General features: G+C 40.0%; 3 protein-coding genes across 8 annotated transcripts; 1 reads left to right on the top strand and 2 right to left on the bottom strand.

Annotated features, from left to right (window-relative positions):
* Nucleotides 1-97: 97 nt before the first annotated feature.
* Nucleotides 98-5,112, bottom strand: txndc15 (thioredoxin domain containing 15). The gene is made up of 6 exons (XM_037119022.1): nucleotides 4,889-5,112; nucleotides 3,890-4,209; nucleotides 2,818-2,964; nucleotides 2,297-2,460; nucleotides 1,315-1,445; nucleotides 98-470 (listed from the first exon to the last, which is right to left on the bottom strand). Exons 1-6 carry the CDS (start codon nucleotides 4,980-4,982, stop codon nucleotides 274-276), a joined length of 1,053 nt encoding a protein of 350 aa, XP_036974917.1. The 5' UTR covers nucleotides 4,983-5,112; the 3' UTR covers nucleotides 98-273.
* A 1,125-nt stretch (nucleotides 5,113-6,237) lies between these two features.
* On the top strand, nucleotides 6,238-9,323 carry LOC119030983 (tripartite motif-containing protein 16-like). The gene has a single exon (XM_037119021.1). It carries the CDS (start codon nucleotides 6,390-6,392, stop codon nucleotides 8,064-8,066), a length of 1,677 nt encoding a protein of 558 aa, XP_036974916.1. The 5' UTR covers nucleotides 6,238-6,389; the 3' UTR covers nucleotides 8,067-9,323.
* On the bottom strand, nucleotides 8,698-18,080 carry c13h5orf24 (chromosome 13 C5orf24 homolog). Of its 6 annotated transcripts, XM_037119028.1 has the most exons (4): nucleotides 17,725-18,080; nucleotides 13,815-14,276; nucleotides 9,968-10,036; nucleotides 8,698-9,738 (listed from the first exon to the last, which is right to left on the bottom strand). In XM_037119028.1, the coding sequence occupies exons 2-4, from the start codon at nucleotides 14,271-14,273 to the stop codon at nucleotides 9,724-9,726; spliced, it is 543 nt and encodes a 180-aa protein (XP_036974923.1). In that variant the 5' UTR covers nucleotides 14,274-14,276; nucleotides 17,725-18,080; the 3' UTR covers nucleotides 8,698-9,723. The 6 variants fall into 6 exon arrangements, 5 of the variants coding, with proteins under 5 accessions (XP_036974923.1, XP_036974922.1, XP_036974919.1 ...); XM_037119027.1 differs by having other exon boundaries at nucleotides 8,698-10,036; XR_005078485.1 differs by having other exon boundaries at nucleotides 8,984-9,738; nucleotides 9,968-14,276.
* Nucleotides 18,081-18,280: the final 200 nt, after the last annotated feature.

Genomic DNA, 18,280 nt, shown 5'->3' with positions numbered 1-18,280 from the left:
CAAATGTAAGCTGAGAAGAAATGTCGAATAAAAGAAATAGAAGATGACTAAACAGAAAACAGAAACAACAGTCCAAAAGCCATGAAACATTAACAGCTACAAATCATTATAATCTTTATTATAAATCACAATGGCTCACATAAATTAATTTTGTTCATCAAACACTTGAAGCATAAACAAATTAGCAACTGTTAATTTTAATAACAAAGGAAACCATTTATCCAATCATCATGTACATCCAGTGACTTGCAGTCTGTGTATGTGTGCGTGCTTTCAGTCCTGGTGCTCGTGCTCCTGTCCCGGTATGAGCCAGCGGATGCTGTCAGTCCGCAGGATGGCGTACGTAGTGAAGCCCATGATGAAGAGGACAGAGAAGACCAGCAGCCAGTCGATGCTCTTCACCGGGACGCTGGGTAGAGGGCCGACAAGGTCTGCGTCCATCACGTTTCTGTCGGAGGCGGTGTCAAACCCTGGAAGAGTTTATCAGAAAACACAGCATGACTGATGAGACTATTTATTGTCTTAAATTTTAGATATTGTGGTATGGCCTAAGTGTTTTCTTTTTCTGGTTTTAAAGGGTCAATTACAGCAAAAAGATGTCATTCTTTTCATTTACCAACACTTTACCAAAGCACTTTGTAAACTCTGTTTTCAAAAGGTGCTTCTGTATATAAATAAAGTTCATCAATTATATCAGTTGGGCGATATTGGCCTATCACGAATATATTGGTATGAGTGTTTATGTTATCCAATATGCACTGATATCAAACTGTTATTGTTAGAGATCATGATGTTTTGTATAATTTTGAATTGTTGAATTCCCAGTGAAGACTGATGTTTGAGTGCACTGGTGTCATTTTAAACTAGAAAGATTGTTGTTCAACAGCAAAATATCCTGCCTCTGTTATCTTTGTGTTTGATAAAAACATTTGAGGGATTATTCAAAACAATGTGTGTATATCAGCTGATATATCAGTTATATTTTTTCACTTCTCCTAGTGTCACTGTCAGGCTGAAAAATTAACTATCAATTGGATTCCAGTAGAAACAATCTCAAGATGTATTTGATCTTGTAAAAATCTTTATGTCTCATGCAGTCAGACATGACGGTGAGTCAGCGAATGAGTTGAATAGAGAAATCAGTTTGAATGACAGGGAGCTTCCTGCTATTTATTTATTTAGCACAGACAAAATGTCCTAAATCTAAATTAATTAATGTTTTCCAGCTACAGAAACAAAGCCAGTACACAGAGGATATTTATAATCATTGATGGTGCAGTTCTAAACATAAAAATCTTCAGACTCGGTTTGTACCTGTCTGGTTAATGATGAAGGAGGTGAGCGTCTCCAGAGTTCTGTCGGTGTGGTTGAAGCGAGCCATGGGTTTGGCTCCCTGGAACAGCAGGATGTTGGGCACCGCCACGGTCCCAAACCTCGTGGAGAGGCTGTTTGAAGATGGAGTGGACAAGAATTACAAATGACAATTGAGTTCTAAGTATTCAGCTGGCATGCTGATCTGAAGTAATCCATTCAACCAGTTTAAACATAATGCTGAGTTAAGAGTAGTTCAAAGGAGTGTTGATTGAGGCTGTAGTTAATAGTGATGTTGTGTTGATCTGCATTATGTTTAAGAGTGTTTCTCAGACAGAATCTTATAAGGGCCTCTCACTGAAACAACCCAGCACAACACCACCACTGAATAAACACTGCCATATGGGAATCAAAATATTTGTTCCGGTTCATTATGGGTCCAAACCTGGAGGTGGTCCCAAGATAAATCATAGAGCTCACCACCTAATTAAAGTGAAAAAATTAAACAATAGTACACAGAAATGTTTTCTTATATCACTTTTCTCAGATTTTTGCAATTTATTCATGCAACACTGTAAACTTTGATCCCACGAGTGAAGCAAAATCCAGGAAGAAAAAAGAAGCCTTTAGTGGAACTGCTCACAAACCCACAACCACATTGAGCCCATAATCTCCAGGGATGAGCGATGAACAGTGGACATCTGTATTTTAGGGGCTCACAAGTCAAAAATGTGGGAAACAACAGGTCTAAGGTTCCAGTTTTATCTGTGACCACAAGCAGAAACTTTCTGATGGATCTCTGTCCTTATTAGCTTGGTAACTCTTTGGTAATTAAACTGTAAGGCTATATTTCTACCAGATAAAGAACTGATGTTACCTAAGCTACATACCACAAATAGTGATGAGAGTCAGAAATTCCTAAATGCTCTTTCCTTTCACAGAGGGAGGGAAGATACACATTAATATCATAAACAAGACTCATCACCTGCTGTGCTGCGAGGCATCCAGCGCCAGGAAGTGCATGCTGGGGAAAACTCTGGGCAAGGCGTTGAAGTGTGGTGCCAGGTTGGCTGAGAACTGGCACCAGGCGGTGAAGAATAACACCACGGAGCACTCTGTGCTGTTAGCATTCAGGAACTCCATCAGGTCCTGAGAGAAAAGACATATAGGGACACAGACTGAGGAATGGAATCCTCTCCTCTGCCACTTAATTTGAAAAATTAAAAAAGTCGTGAATATCAACATAGTCTGATATCATCTTTTACAAAAGTAGGTGAATGGAAACACCACACGTCCAAATACTGTTTGGTCTTATTATGCTGTCTTGGCTTGTTTTAAAAGGAGCAGTAAAGAGTAGCCAAAGTACAGCTTCCACAGCTGTATGAATAACATCAAAGTTTTGACCATAAATGCAAAACAAAAAACCCTGCTTGTAATGTAAATACAGAAAAAATATCCAGCTGTTAAGAGTGTTTATGACACAGAGTCAGAGGGCAGCATGAATACCTGTGAAGCATTGAGGACCTGCACAGTGAAACTGTCCATTCCTGTGATGTTCCTCTTATCACAGTTCACCTTGTACGTCTTGGCGGTCTCTGTGGCATTCTGCTCCTCCACTGGACTGATGTCCGCGTGCACTATTTCAAGAGTGACCTGAAGGTAAACATCCAAGGAGAGGTCAACGTCAGCAGTACTGCCTCTCCTGTTTCAACTCATCACTGTGTTCGTATCAAATGGTTTTAGCTGAGTCATGGTTCTGCAAAATCAGGCATGGAAAAATAACTGAACTTAAACTATGACTACAACATGGATCTACAATGATGTATTTTTATAATGATCCACAGATTATTTCTTTTCTATTCACTGATCAGTTGAAATTACTTAAAATGTCACTAAGATGTCCTCAAATGTTTTGGGGCAGTATTAACTTTTTTAAATAACATTAATGGACGTCAAGAGACTTAAAACAAACTGATTATAAAAAATATTGTAGTGACCCTTTGCCTCTGAAATAAGTCTGTCAGTCATTGGCTGTCCAACACAATACAGCAGAGTACCACTATCTCTGTGATGAGTCAAATCACTGACAAAAGAAATATAACATTTCATTTACAACCTGCCAAATGATCAAAAAGTGTTTTCCTCCTCCTAGTCTGCCACATGTCTCAAATGAGGCCTCTGCCTCCCTGACAGTGGCAACACTCTATCAAGTGGTGAAACATTTACAAAAAAAAAAACAAAATCTTGACAAAAATGGCTCTTACAAATATAAACAAGCCTAAATCAAGAATGTGAAAATTCAAATTCATTTGGACAATTTAAAGAGATTTTTCTTTAATCCAGAAATCACCTTTTGACTTTCCCAGAAATAATTTGTGAACTCCTCAGCCAGCTAGCCATCGTGATTCTTAAGCCACAACTTTAATTTTAAGGAAACAACTCACAGTGGTATTTTGTCACCAGAAGAAGTGACACAGAATAAAGATTTACTGTCCAAACTTTACCATGGTTTCCCTGGAGTCATATTCTTTAACTTAGAGCAACTCATATTCACACTATAGCGCTTCTAGATAGTAACCTGCTGTGATGATTCAGAGCTTGTCTCCTCCAGTGATGCTCCATTAGCAGCCACATCATGTGCATCACACTGGGCACTGTTGTCGTCACAAGGCGGGGAGAAGCCTGACTGGAAGTCTTTCACATTTTTGGGAAAGAGGGATTCGATGTCAGATGGATCTATGGGGGCTTCTGTTCCCATCACGGCATCTGCGATCTCAGCCGTCTTGAACTGCCTCTTCGGCAGAGATTCCAGGTCGTCTGACTCCACAAACTTGGGGCTGTTCTCCAAGTCGGACACTGCATCCTCTGACCGCATGAGCTCCAGTGACTCATCGCTCCCTGAAAAACATCAATTATAGTTCAAGGTTAAGACTCATGTTAGATCACATTATCCCTATTCTTTCCTTCCTTCCTACATTTACTGCCAGTTAAAATTAGGATTTACTTCAAGATTCTTTTGACAGCTTTTAAAGCCCAGTATGGTCTGGCCCCCACGACATTACGAAACTACTAACTCCCTATGCTCCATATCGTAACCTAATATCATGTTTCTCATGTATTCTTTGAAGTTTATTTTGACCTGTATTTTATGTGACGCACTTAGTGACCTAGTTTAGATAAATTACCAGTGCACTTAGCTAAAAAGCTAAGGTTTACACAGCTGAAGTGAGTGCAGTCTAACGCAAAAGCCCAGCATTAGATCCTACCTTTATGCAATTTAGTATTCAGATTTTATTGAAATTGCTTTAAAGAGGTGTAGTTTACAGCTCTAGCTCAAACTATAATGCACGTAACGTTAGAACAAAATTATTAATTCAGCATTACGGAGATCGACATAATGTTTTGAGCAATGAGCATGGTTCGTTTGGTTAAACTGATATCTTATTAAAACACGAACACAACACTGCGACAGCTAGCAAGTTAATATTAGTGTGATAACCAGTTAGCTGTTAACAATAACTGTCAGTTTACTGTTATGCTAGCACTGTTAGCTCACGAGCGTCTGTCAGTCTCTTACCTTGTGCCGCCACAGAGAACCTCAGAACATCAGAATGAAACAGCATGAATAACAAAACAAACGAGATGTAAAGTTTGTTAAGAATGCCCGTCATGTTTTTAAAATGTAGCTGGATACAAATGTGAACGGTAATCACGACATGTTGAGATTTTTCATGATATGATGTTCGGCTTCGGAAAGAATGTTTCGAGGTACGGCGGAAGAAAATAAATGCAACACCTCAGACTTCTGCTTCCGGAGGCGGACATTAAACCATGAGGGACCAGGTGGACGTTTGTTGCAAACGTTGCAATGTTGTGATTCTCAAGCCAAAACACATTTTTATTTTTCTGTTAATGAAAATTTGCTTTTGTTGTAAAAAAAAAAACTTTTTCCCTTTTAATTTGAAATCTGGTACCCAAGTTATGGAGAAACTGGCCATAGTTTGTTTCAAGATTTAAAAAGAGGGATAAAAAGAGAATGATTCTTTTTATTACTTACAGTTATTTTTAAGTGATCAGAGGTGCCATTCCAACATGCATAACTGGCATCTTGACAACTGTATCAACAAGTTCCAGCCAATCAAGGACTCCATATCATCCATCAACAATTTAGACTGTACATCAGCCTTTCCTCTTTGTACACTTTCATACTTCACTACCATTCAAATACCAACCAATGTGGGCTGTTTCTTTCCCAGTAACTCTATCCCAACTAAGACTATTTTGGCTTTAGTCTACTTAACAGTAACACACCTGCCTTCAGTTGATCCCTGTACAGAAAGCTTTTGTTTCATTCATGAAGCTGTTTTCTCATTATAAGTTATCTCTTTAAGTCAAGAAGTCAATCTATTTCGTCAATACAAAAAGATAAATACGGCAGAAATGTATCATAAGAGCACAATCTTTATCTTGGCATAACAATACAATTCACTTGTGATCTCAAGACAATGGATTTAAATTAATTACAAGTAAAGTCTGATACATTGGTCAGGAACAGGTTCTCCTTGATCTGACATTTTTAGCCGGAAGCAGTAATAATTAATTTATGATCTCAAGATTAAAGCATGAAGAAAATGATTGCAAGCAAGCCATTATCAGCCTCCACATGAGATCACATCACCTGCATTATTTTAATTAAACTGTATTGATTTAAGTTGTTACATTTACTCCTGTAAGTTGAATCATTCATAGGAATTTGCACTGTTAGAATAGAGATGCACCTCAACTGTCACACCACTCCTCTGCCTGGAAGTCAGCACAACTTTATAACTCTCACCAAGACTTTTATTTACTGGCTCAGCTCCTCCTGCTCTGAGTGATGCAGCTCTGACATTGGTGGTTCCCTCCTCTTTCATAGATCTGCCAGTGTAGAGGAGGGTCTAGACACCATGTGATGAACTGTAACAGCTGATTGGCTCATACACTACAGACCAGTGACTAAACACCAAGGAAATGAGCTCAGCTTTTATCTGGAAACAGAAAGTGAAACTTAATGACATTCACTGTCGTCTGGAGGAGAAATGGCGCAGCAAGTGATTCAACTGGATCGAGAGAAACTGAGCTGTTCAATCTGTCTGGATCTTCTGAAGGATCCGGTGACTATTCCCTGTGGGCACAGCTACTGCATGAGCTGTATTAAAGACTGCTGGGACACGCAGAATGACAAGGAAGCACACAGCTGCCCTCAGTGCAGGCAGAGCTTCACACCGAGGCCTGTCCTGGTGAAAAGCACCATGTTAGCAGAGTTTGTGGAGGAAGTGAAGAAAGCACAACTTCAGGCTGCTTCGCCTGATCATTCCTATGCTGGACCTGGAGACGTGGCCTGTGACTTCTGCACTGGGAAGAAGCTGAAAGCCTTCAAGTCCTGTCTGGTGTGTATGGTCTCTTACTGTGAGCAACACCTCCAGCCTCACTACAGTGTGGCTGCATTAAAGAAACACAAGCTGGTTGAAGCCACCTTAAAGCTGCAGGAGAACATCTGCTCTCGCCATGACGAGGTGATGAAGATTTTCTGCCGCACTGATCAGCAGTGTATCTGTTATCTCTGCTCCATGGATGATCATAAAGGCCATGACACAGTCTCTGCTGCAGCAGAGAGGGCTGAGAGGCAGACGAAGCTCAGGGGGAGTCAGCAAAAAATCCAACAGAGAATCCAGGACAGAGAGAAAGACATCAAGGAGCTTCAGCGGAGGGTTGAGGTTGTCAATCTTTCTGCTGACAAAGCTGTGGAGGACAGTGAGAAGACGTTCACCGAGCTGATCCGTCTCATTGAGAAGAGAAGCTCTGAAGTGAAGCAGCAGATCAGATCACAGCAGAAAACTGAAGTGAGTCGAGCTAAAGATCTTGAGGAGGAGCTGCAGCAGGAGATCACTGAGCTGAGGAGGAAAGACACTGAGCTGGAGAAGCTCTCACACACTGAAGATCATCTCCATTGCCTGAACAACTACATCTCACTGTCACGTCTGAGCGAACCTAAAGACTTACCCAGCATTGTTATACGTCCTCTGCGCTCTTTTGATGGTGTGACAGCAGCTGTGTCGGAGGCCAGAGATAAACTTCAGGCTGTCCTGAGTGAGGAGTGGACAAAGATCTCACTGGCAGTGACTGAAGTGGATGTTTTACTGCCTCAAGCAGAACCCAGAACCAGAACTCAACTGCTGAAGTATTCTAGGGAAATCACACTGGATCCAAACACAGCAAACAAACGTTTGTCATTAAGTGAGAGGAACAGAAAAGCAACATTAATGTCAGTAGACCAGATATATTCAGCTCACACAGACAGATTTGGTGAAAGGTGGCAGGTCCTGAGTAGAGAGGGTCTGACTGGACGTTGTTACTGGGAGGTGAAGTGGAGCGGGTATGTTGAAATAGCAGTTGCGTACAAGAACATTAGCAGAACAGGGACCCCTACTGAATGTGGATTTGGATATAATGACAAATCCTGGTCATTACAATGTAACAGTAGAGGTTTTACATTCAGACATAATAATACTGATACTTCTGTCTCAGGCCCTCAGTCCTCCACAATAGGAGTTTACCTGGATCACAGTGCAGGTACTCTGTCTTACTACAGCGTCTCTGAAACCATCACTCTCCTCCACAGAGTCCAGACCACGTTCACTCAGCCGCTCTATGCTGGACTTTGGCTTCCATATCTACTACCTGTAGGTACAGCAGAGTTGTGTGAGCTGAAGTAGACAGGAGATTAAAGAGAGACTCACCTGTGGTGCTGTACATGTTGGTGTGTCTGCACTGATCAGACATGGGAGGTGAGACAATGATGATTTTTCTTGGATTTTATATTGTTTTTGTTTTTTTTCCTCAATTTAGTGAATATCTTTTGTTTGATATGTCTGCTAAATTTACTGAACATTTGGGAAATATTACATATGCAAGATGTGAAATGAAGAATCGGTTTTTCTCAGGCTTACTTACATCAAGAACATGTGGCGTGTAAAATGTGTTGATCAGAGACTTAAGATTTTTATGTCATTTTATTTGTACCAAATCTTTATGAACATATTTTGTGTAATTTGATGTTTACTTATTAGTTTTCCATATTCTTCTGTCAGTACCACATAATGTGCCTCTGTTTTAATGTTTCAAATCACATTTCCATTTTCTTTATGTAACCACAACCTGCATGAAAAACATCAGTGAAATATCAGTTGGTATAGTTTCAAAATGAACCCTCTGAAAATAGTTTGTTGGTCATATCATGTCGATATGTAGTAACAAATTTAAAGAAGCATTTATGAAAAGTCTTTGTTCAAAACTTACAAATAAACTTATAAATGAATAGGTGACTTATTTTTTATATTTTTTTTATATAGTATTTTTAAAGGAAAAACTGTGTTCTTACTTTAACTGTCAGAATATCACCAAAACAATTTGATTTCCTCCAAAATTTAATGTAAATCAGTCACTTTTTCAAGATGTTGTGGGAACAGAAACACACACAGGGAGATCAATAAAGGCAGTCAGATAACCTCTATATATCATGGAGCTGATGGCTAACTTCAGCAGAAATAGTACAGTTCTGAAATGATTTGAAGTTGTTCACATGTTGGCTCTTTCATGAAGGAAAACACTCCAAGAAAATATTTCAGGAGAATGTGTTACTTTCAGATTTATTACACAACTTTTTTGTAACATTCCACAACAATCATGCAGGAGTAAAATGGGAATAATACAAAGCTTTACAGGCTTCCACCAATCACACTTCAGGAATAACTGGGCTTCACGTCTTCAAAATGTGAGGTAATATTTTTGGAAATCATCGTCTACAGACAACAGACTGTGTGTTGATTGAATGCTGAAGATGGTGAGAGAAAAAACACAAATCACAAATAAACTGATAAAAAAAAGCAGAAATAACTTAAACTATCATATTCCTGTGCCCCGTGTCAGCACTGATGTAACTCACAAATAAAAATGACAAATATATCAATAAATGAATCGTGTCAGTGAGTTTGTTTTAGGTGATCTACTTTTCATAATCATCCCTTTGTCTCTTCTCCCTTCTACGATGTCCTCTTTGGAGGGTCGGCACCCAGAATGTCAGAGAATTCCATCAAGTAACAAAAGTCATGAAAGAGATATTTTTGTCACATATATATGATTTTACAGCTTGTCCAAATATTTAAAATAGTATTTCAGAGAACAACTTAAAGCAACAAAGTAAAAAAAGATGTTCACAAATGTAGTCACACATAACAGACTGCAAATACTGGATTAATCACACTCTTAAAGGTTTTTTCATTTTGGATCGGAAAATCTGCAATCAATGAAAGATTGTGTGGATTTCTACAAGTTAGTGGCAGAGAGGCTCGTCACTGTTCCTCTGTCGAAGCCTCATGGGAGCTGAAGCTGTTGAAGATTGACAAAGTAATCAAGCTTGTAAAAAAGCCAAAATGTTTCATCTTTTCACAGCAAACATTTACTTGAAACACAGGTGTTACTGGTGACGTTAACCCTCTTTTCAAGTGTCAGAATAATCCGTGACAGTGTGACAGCAAGGACCCTGGAACTGATGCAGCTAAATGGAACTGAGCCATCACTCATTGTATCATTTACAGCTGTGCTTTAGTTGGTATACCCTGCTAATGGTGCATCCCTCCAGCATTTCTATCCCATCAGGCTCCACCTCATCATGTGCAACTGGATCCTACAAAAAAGCAAATGCAACACCAACACCATTAAAGATATGTGGCCGGCGATCATTAGCAATGCAGGAGGAAGACGCTCCCAGATGAACTGAAACATTTTATGCTCGCTTCAACGTCAGTGAGTCCGTTTTATGGTCTACTCTGCCTCACGACGACCGCCCATTGTCATTATCCACAGTGGGTATGAGAAAAAAACAGCTGCGAGTGAATGTGAGTAAAGCTGCTGGGCCTGATAACATGCAACTGATAACCAACAAAACCTATATTAAAAAAACAAAACCCAAAATTCAGAATATGAGACAACCAGGAATCATGTCAGCCATGACCTTTAGTTAAATATCAAACATGGCTACATAAGAATTATACAAAAAGAGAACTACTTTCAAAGTAGAATAACTGATGAATATAAATACAATAAAATGCAAGGAAATAAGTTTACATCATAGCAATTTACAATGCATTCAAAAGACCTGCTTACTATGAAACAATTTAAAGGTTTATTTTACTAATCCAAACAATCAGACTATCTTTTATGGGATCATGGTCTCCAAGTGCTTCTTCATTTATGATCTACACAGTAATTTTCATGCCAAGATTAACGTGTGAGATGTTGAAGTCTTTTTAAAAGTCAAATAGCATAAACGCTTACAGGTTAGATAACATCATATTCTTTGGTCAAGGAGGTGAAAAGGATGTTTGTACTGTATCTGACGTTTCAGTAAACTTTGTTAACACCACACACATCAACAAAACAAGTGACAGAATGAGTTCTACTCAAGTATAAAAATACAACGATAATAAAAAGTGATAGTATCAAAGTTTTCACAGTACAATACGTACAACAGATTATTGCACCAAATTTGAAATGTTTTAAGTTTTGTCACGAGAGAGTAACACAATGAAGAAATACTGTCTCCTCACTATCAGGGTTTGAAATGCCTGTATATAAATATAATACCAAAAACTGAATGTTCACTGGTGCAAGTTTTAAAGGAACAGTTCAGTCCAAAATGAAAATTCAGTTAGTCGGGTGAATTTTCATAGTCGACAAAACATTTTTGGAGCTTCACAGCAAAATACAAACTGAGGAACTGATGTTAAGAAAGGCTTTAAATAAAGTCGTCTAAATCAATTTGGGATCTTTGGGCTTCCAGTAATTTGTATTATACTGGACAAGCTATAAGGAGACATTTCATGTTGTTGTTTTCCTTTGTCTTTCTTTCTTTTTTTGCTTTGAAGCTCAAGAAACGTTTCGTGGAAACTTGATCTCAGTGTCCATCATCAGGGAGTGGAGAAGATATTGACTGAATTTTAACTTTGGCTGAACTGTTCCTTTGTGATTTATACTTAAAATTGTGTCTCTCTATTCTGTTTTACGCTTGTTTGCACTAAATTATTCTTATTAATTATTAAGTCTTCACCAACAGTCAGATTCAAGTTCTCTACAGGGCCGTGGTAATGTACCTAAAACAACATAATAAGTAGAAACATTGAAAACAGACATGATCTGACCTCGCCATCTTTAAAAATCAAAACTGTAAAGTCTGGTGATCTGTACTCTTACTTTATAATGTAGAAATGTTTAATGGCCTGTTCACTGCTCCCCTCTGCTTCTAATGAAGCTCCAACAGCTTTGGCTGTTAGCTCTGGAGGAACAGCACCACCTGCAGCTTCCCCAACAAACACAACCTGCTGGCTCACAGTGCAGGAACACAGAATAGAGGCCAGCAGCTGCTGACAGTCTTGTCAGCGATGGTCTCATCTGTTTATGGTTCAGCTTTAAAATGCAAATTTTAAAAAAGCATCTCAAGTACTTTCTTTTTCTTTAAGCACAACCACAAATAAGATCTTTGAGGCTTTGGTTCACACAAATATGACATCAAAAAAATAATGCTTTTGTGTAACTACGATATTAAGTGCCAGATCAAGCAAAGTCAGTGCATTCAGAGACACATTCATATAACAGATAAGACTGCATTTTGAATTTTTACTGGGACAAATGGGGGAAAAGTTTAAAGAAAAATATATTGAATTCTGCCCAGTATCTATGTTTATATCCAATTCTACACCAAATGATGCAATTAGTGGTTTTGATGAATAACAGAAAAGATACGCACCATCTAAAACGTGACGAGAACATGTTAGAAGAACCATTGTTCTGTACAAACGAGAACCAAACACTGTCAGATATCGAAAGTTGAAATTGAATGCCTTTTGGTTTAGTCTTGATACTGATTTCCTAATATAAATCAAAATGTTGCCAATTTAAGACTTTCAGCAAACCTCTTCTTTAGCTGCTTTGTGCTGAGCCAGTTATAACATTTAAGATTTTGATATCTAATAAAGAATTTATCTAAATTTACATCTAAAAGACACTGAGATCGAGGCAAGCTGACAGATTGGTGGTCGGGGTTGTAAACTGTCTTGCGGTCGAGATCAAAATACCTTAGATTTGACTGTAAGGAGCGGCAGAGCATACAAACACAGTTCATCTAAACATTTACAGGTGATTAAGGAGCAACAAGACAAAACTGTCCACGTTAGCCGGTTAGAAGAAAAGCAGGAGGTAAACTGTGTTGATGGGAATGTTTGTGCATTCTTTACGTTTTATACTTTTGGTTAAAAAAAAAAAAAACTTGGATACAAGTCTTATTCCTCACAACAATCTGTATGTTGATTTAGTTGCTTTGATGACATTTGCATGCAGATAATATGTAGACAGGGTGACATTTAGAGAGTGAACTATATATCATATTAGCAGGAGTCATGTTTTGTCAGTGTTGATTCTGGTGCAGGGTGGAAAAAGTTGGATCAATTGGGTTTCTGAGGATTATCTGTACATCTGTCTTTGAAGTGCCACTGAGCAAGGCACTTGACCCCCAACTGTTCCTCTGAATCTTCTTAAAAGCAGAACACTCAAAATAAAGAGATTCAATCCGGAGTCTAACGAATATGACACATTACAAAGGTGCTACATATAGCATTTAGTTTTTTAAATGAAAGACTATATTTACAGCAAACATCCTGTTGCAAAGGCAATGTTGCTACGTGTCAGTGTTTCCCTCCTTTCTTGCTTTGCTTGTGTTTGTTTAAAGAGCAAGAATGAGAGCGAATATCCAACGACATTAGATAATAAGGAACTCAAACTGTAGTGTGATGAACATGAGAGTAAAATGTGTGTCCAGCTCAGCTCAGGTCGTCTTCTCATGATGGCCTCCTTTGTTTACAGTAATAAAACATTTTAAAATGAATGTTTCCATCACTCAGCTGTGTTAAAATGCTTCATGAAGCACACTGAAATACCTCTACAGTTAGTAACATAAAACTTCTTGCTCATGTGGCATTACTTTTTTTTCCCGCTAAGAAACCAGACACAGCAGCGTGTAGTGAAAGCTTCCACACACCATAGTTCTCCAGCAGTTGCACCGAAAAACTAACAGTATTATATCAGGTGGCAGGCACACGGATGACACCAACACGAATAATAGAAAATCTCCTCCTTGCAGCCTCACAGCAGACTGGTACAGATTACAATCACCACCAGTATCTGGCAGGAATCCTGCGCTCATGTGTCTCTTTCTTCAGCTGATGGAGGGTGAGTAGAAACAGACAGAGATTTTACTCATTAGCTGTCTTCTCTTTGCAGGAAGGTTCACAGAGGATTTCCTTGTGTGGTAGAGGATAGGGGAAAGCCGCGCCGCTGCATGTGCTGCCATAAGCCAGTTTGTTGAGGCGTGAGACGCCTTTGATGCTGCCGGGAGGCCGACCAGGACTGACCTTGTATCCCGCCGCTCTGGTTGTACCCAGCGGCCTTCCCGGGCTCGTCTTGAATCCAGCAGCTCTGGTGGTGCCGAGGGGTCGACCTGTGCTGGTTCTGTATCCGGCTAGCTTGGTGGTTCCCAAAGGCCTACCGCGTCTACCTGTCTTCCCCACAGCCTTGTTCTTCTTCTTGCCGTCATCCGCTGCTTGATCAGTGCTTTTAACGCCGGGTATTTTTCCAGGCGAGCGGGGGTCACCCCCGAGCACCTCCTGTCTCTGGCACACCATGGGCTTGTGGCTCTGGGTGGGCAAAGCCATGGGACCCAGCGTCATCTGGAGGGACGGGGGAGGAGGGTAGAACTTGTTGGACTGGGAGGTGCACAGTTCAAAGTGGGAGGCGGGGTGGTGTCCGTCCTCTGCCAGGCATGACGGCCTGCTATTCATGCAGAAATCACTGCTGGTTACCTGACGCATCATCTTCTGCTGGGAGTCAGAAAGAAGTTGCAACTCTGTTAATATCACACACAGATAAAACACTTCTTTGTAGAGCCATCTCTTCAGCTACACAAAATAAATAAAAACTATCAATATTTTGATCTGAGTTAAAACCAAGTGTGATGGACGCCATAATCTAGTCTGATCACAGATGGTTGCCATAGAAAAAAACGGGGAAGAGGCCGTGTGCTAACTTGATGTCCAAGGAAAGTATTTTCTCTAAAAATCTGAAAAGTATTTGATTGAAAACACATCCGGTAAAGCATAAATCATCTCTGTGGGGCTTGTGTTACTTCTTTTCCTTGGTGTGATGCACAAAGCAATAATTGGCTCATTACTGTCACCCTCAGGCCAGAAGCCCTAAAACAGCCAATGTATGTTATTTTTAAAAAAGTGAGAAAGGGGATTTATGCTCAGTCTGCTCAATCAAGCTTTTCTATGGGAGTTTTTTGGGGCACGCTCCCTTTTCAGCCACTAGATGTCGCTCTACAGCACCAGCGTCTCAGACCAAAACAAATGTGCCTGAGCAATTTGTTTCAGGGAAACACTGGAGGTGTGATCGAACATAAGTTTGTTTTATCATTCATTCAAACATATTTTCCTATTTCTTTGTTCTTTGGGTTCATCTCACTAAGAATGAGCTGCTCGTCAATTAGAGGTTTTTTTCTGAATTGGGTTTCATTCCTCGTCACTCTGCCTTGCAGTGGATTTTGGGAATGAGTCAACTGTGTCAGTATATGAAGTTTTGTCATTGTTTTGTTCTGCCAGTGTGCCTGGATGTTAATGCTGAGGATGCTTTGATCTTCTGTGTTATGCTGGTTCTCCGGGCCTGGGTATCTGAACCCATACAGTACTTTGATTTGTTGCTTTGTTTTACACTCTGAGTCCTCACAAACAAAAAATAGGTTAATATAAGTTATCTTGTTTTCTTGTTTTAACTCATTGACCTGATTTTGAGTACACCAACCCAATTGTGTACATAAATAATAACTGTGGTACACTGTAGGTAGGGGTAGGGACATTGGACGGTCAATACTGGCGTACATGTCATCTTAAAGAGTACAGATTTGCAATTTTATTCAGATATCATTATGCAGAAAGAGATGTGCGGGGTCATTTTTAATTCCCTGTGAGACAAACTGCTTCACTGCACTGATGTTATTTTTAAAATTGTATTGTTAAAAAGCTAAACATCCTTCCTCAGTTGCATATCTTTTCCACAAGCATTTGATAACCACATTGGAGGAGCCACTGCAAAACTTTGTATGTAACAGCTGATATATTAATGTCCAATCCAAAAATCAAGTATCGGTCGGGTTCTACTCAGTGAGACCTGTGTTAGAGGAAAAGTTCACCCCAATTTTTTACTTCTGTCTCTATTCATTAAGCCCCAGGCCAGTTAAAAGTTGAGTGAAGCTTTGCAGTCCGCAAAACATTTCTGGAGCTTCACAGTAATACAGCGCTGCAGCATTCTCCAGGACAACAGAAGTAGACAGTACTCGTATCAAACAACAACAATAAAACAACAACAGGAAAAAAAGTAAATTGAATGCCTCTTTGTAATCCAAGTCTCTGGAGGCCCCGAAATCCCAAATTCATTTGAAAAGATTTACATCCTTCTTAGTCGTGTCGTGTTTTAACTCGGTCAGCCAGTGTTACTCTGGAACCAGTTTCCTGACCAGTTCTCCCAGCAAGGTAAACTTGTTTCAGAGCTGCACCAACACTTTGCTGGTCTAGAACAAAGTACTGCTTACACCAGGGGCCGGGGGAAGGATCATCGTGACCAAGGACCAACTAGAACCACTTATGATCACCATTTTAAACCATCAGAGCGTGTTCTGACTTACCCACTGTCAAAGAAACAAAAGATTTGATCTAACTTTACTAATCGAAGCAACAGTGGGCCGAGGACCAGTCCCTGTTTGGATGCCAGTGTAGGCACACAAAGTCCGGAGCAAAGAGTCACTGTGGTTATATTTACTGAGAGATCCACATTTCTATAGCTTTTCTTAACAGTGCTCAGAAATTGGAGACACTTAGAGTGACCGAATATAGTCACTTACTCACACTGCCCATGGAAATAGAAACCGGCTCTTAAAGGCTCACAGGTTGAACCAACCTTGAACCAGCACCAGCACCAGCCCAGAACCTGCACTTAGTTCACTTTGGTTGAAAAGGGGCGTTAGTGAAGCACATTCCTCCAGCAGTGCTCTCAGCACTTTACTGCACCAAGCCCAATCCAACATCAAACTTGATAGCTTTATATAGCTCAAAATTAATAAACCACCCAAAAACTATTCATCATGAACATCATTACTCATCATTATTCCCTGAGAAACTGAAGAAATAATGTTTATGTTAACCTCCCAATGTTAAAGAAAGTGAGAATAAAATCTATTCCTTTATCAAGAACCTGCACCAAAAGTTGTTTGGGTGCATTCTGGGCTGAGACGGATCCTGCACCCAAGTTTCATGGAAATAAGTTGCGTAGTTTTTGTGTAAGCCTGGTCACAAACCAACCAAGAAACAAAGGTAAAAAAAAAAGAAAAAGGTAAATAACCATCTCTTCAAATCAAGTTGGGATTACTTTGAGCACGTTTTACTTTTTTAAAACAGGTCCCCAACTTCTTCATTTATTTCTAGGCAGAAGCTGCAACACTGTTTTGCTGTGAAGCTCCAGAAATGTTTTTGCGGACCACGAAACATCATCCGACTTTCCACCACCATGTCGGGGTGAGCGCCTAACAAGTGAATTTTCATTTTTGGGTGAACTCGTCCTTCAAAGACCACGAGAACAAAACATACAGTTTAATAACGCCGTGCTGAAAGACGCTGCACCTTTACCTGGTGGTCTGCAGCTGACCTCTGACCTCTGACCTCCCTGTTGGGGGGGAGTGAGAAGACTTTCTCTTACATCATCACTCACAGGATTGCCTTGCCATCACAATTAGCTCACAATCTGACTGTTCACACGTGCATTTAGTTGCAGCAATGTAATCCTGATCATTAATATTTACTATGAACACATGAGGAGGCACATAAAGACAGACTGCTGCTGCTGCTGAGATCTTCTTCTGCAGAGGACACAGGCTGCAGGGAGGTGTGGACTTTACTATCACATACACTACACTGTCTGTAGTAATATTCATTCACAAAAAATATGCACATGGATTCCTCATCTTTTGCATCCAGACGACAAAACCCTCCTACTCTCTCCGTGTCACTCTGCATCCGTGTAACGTTACAGCACAAACAGCTGAATTCAGCCTCGTTTTTGGCCTCGTTTTGTAGAAAAAGGGGTTTAAAAGCTTTGACGAACAGGGCGGAAAAGTCCGACGATAGCCGATTTCACGTCTTGTACATTAGGCCAGTGTAGCGAAGCAGACAAACAGAGCCTCCTGTCACCAACATCAGCTCTTAAAGGTTACTGTACCTCGATTGTTCGCAGATCTCGGAGCAGAAAGGGTTAAGGAGAAAAATGATCTTTCATCCCTCAAAGCGAGAGTCGATCCATTTTTTTTCCTCCCCCACGATTGTTGTCGCGCCGCAGGACAGTCGGCCGGATGGACTTTAATCAGCACGTCGGATTGTTTATGGACGAGATGTGAAATGGTTCACACAGGCAGTTTTTTTTTTCATATCCCAGCTCCAGCGGTTTGGATGAGAAACGCAGCCATTTTCCATTAAAAATTAATAAGACGGGAGCGCAGTCTGAGCATGCGCAGAGCAGCGAACAGTGGGGAGGGAGGACGTGAAGAGGCTTCTCCTCCTTCCCCTCCTGAACTACATCCAAACATGTAACGTTTTCACTTTAAATAAAAATAACATTGTTTATTTACAAAATATATATATATTTTTAATTTATTTCTTACTGTCATAGTCTCGAAACTGAGACATAATCCAGTTTCAGTGCGAGCAGCACGACCCACTACTGATGAATAATATACAAACGAAAGCTTGTTGAATAATTTAAACATTCAGTAAGAGCA

The sequence above is a fragment of the Acanthopagrus latus genome, chromosome 13 (assembly GCF_904848185.1).
Source record: "Acanthopagrus latus isolate v.2019 chromosome 13, fAcaLat1.1, whole genome shotgun sequence".
NCBI lineage: Eukaryota > Metazoa > Chordata > Actinopteri > Spariformes > Sparidae > Acanthopagrus > Acanthopagrus latus.
This window is presented reverse-complemented; position numbering and strand designations above follow the sequence as displayed.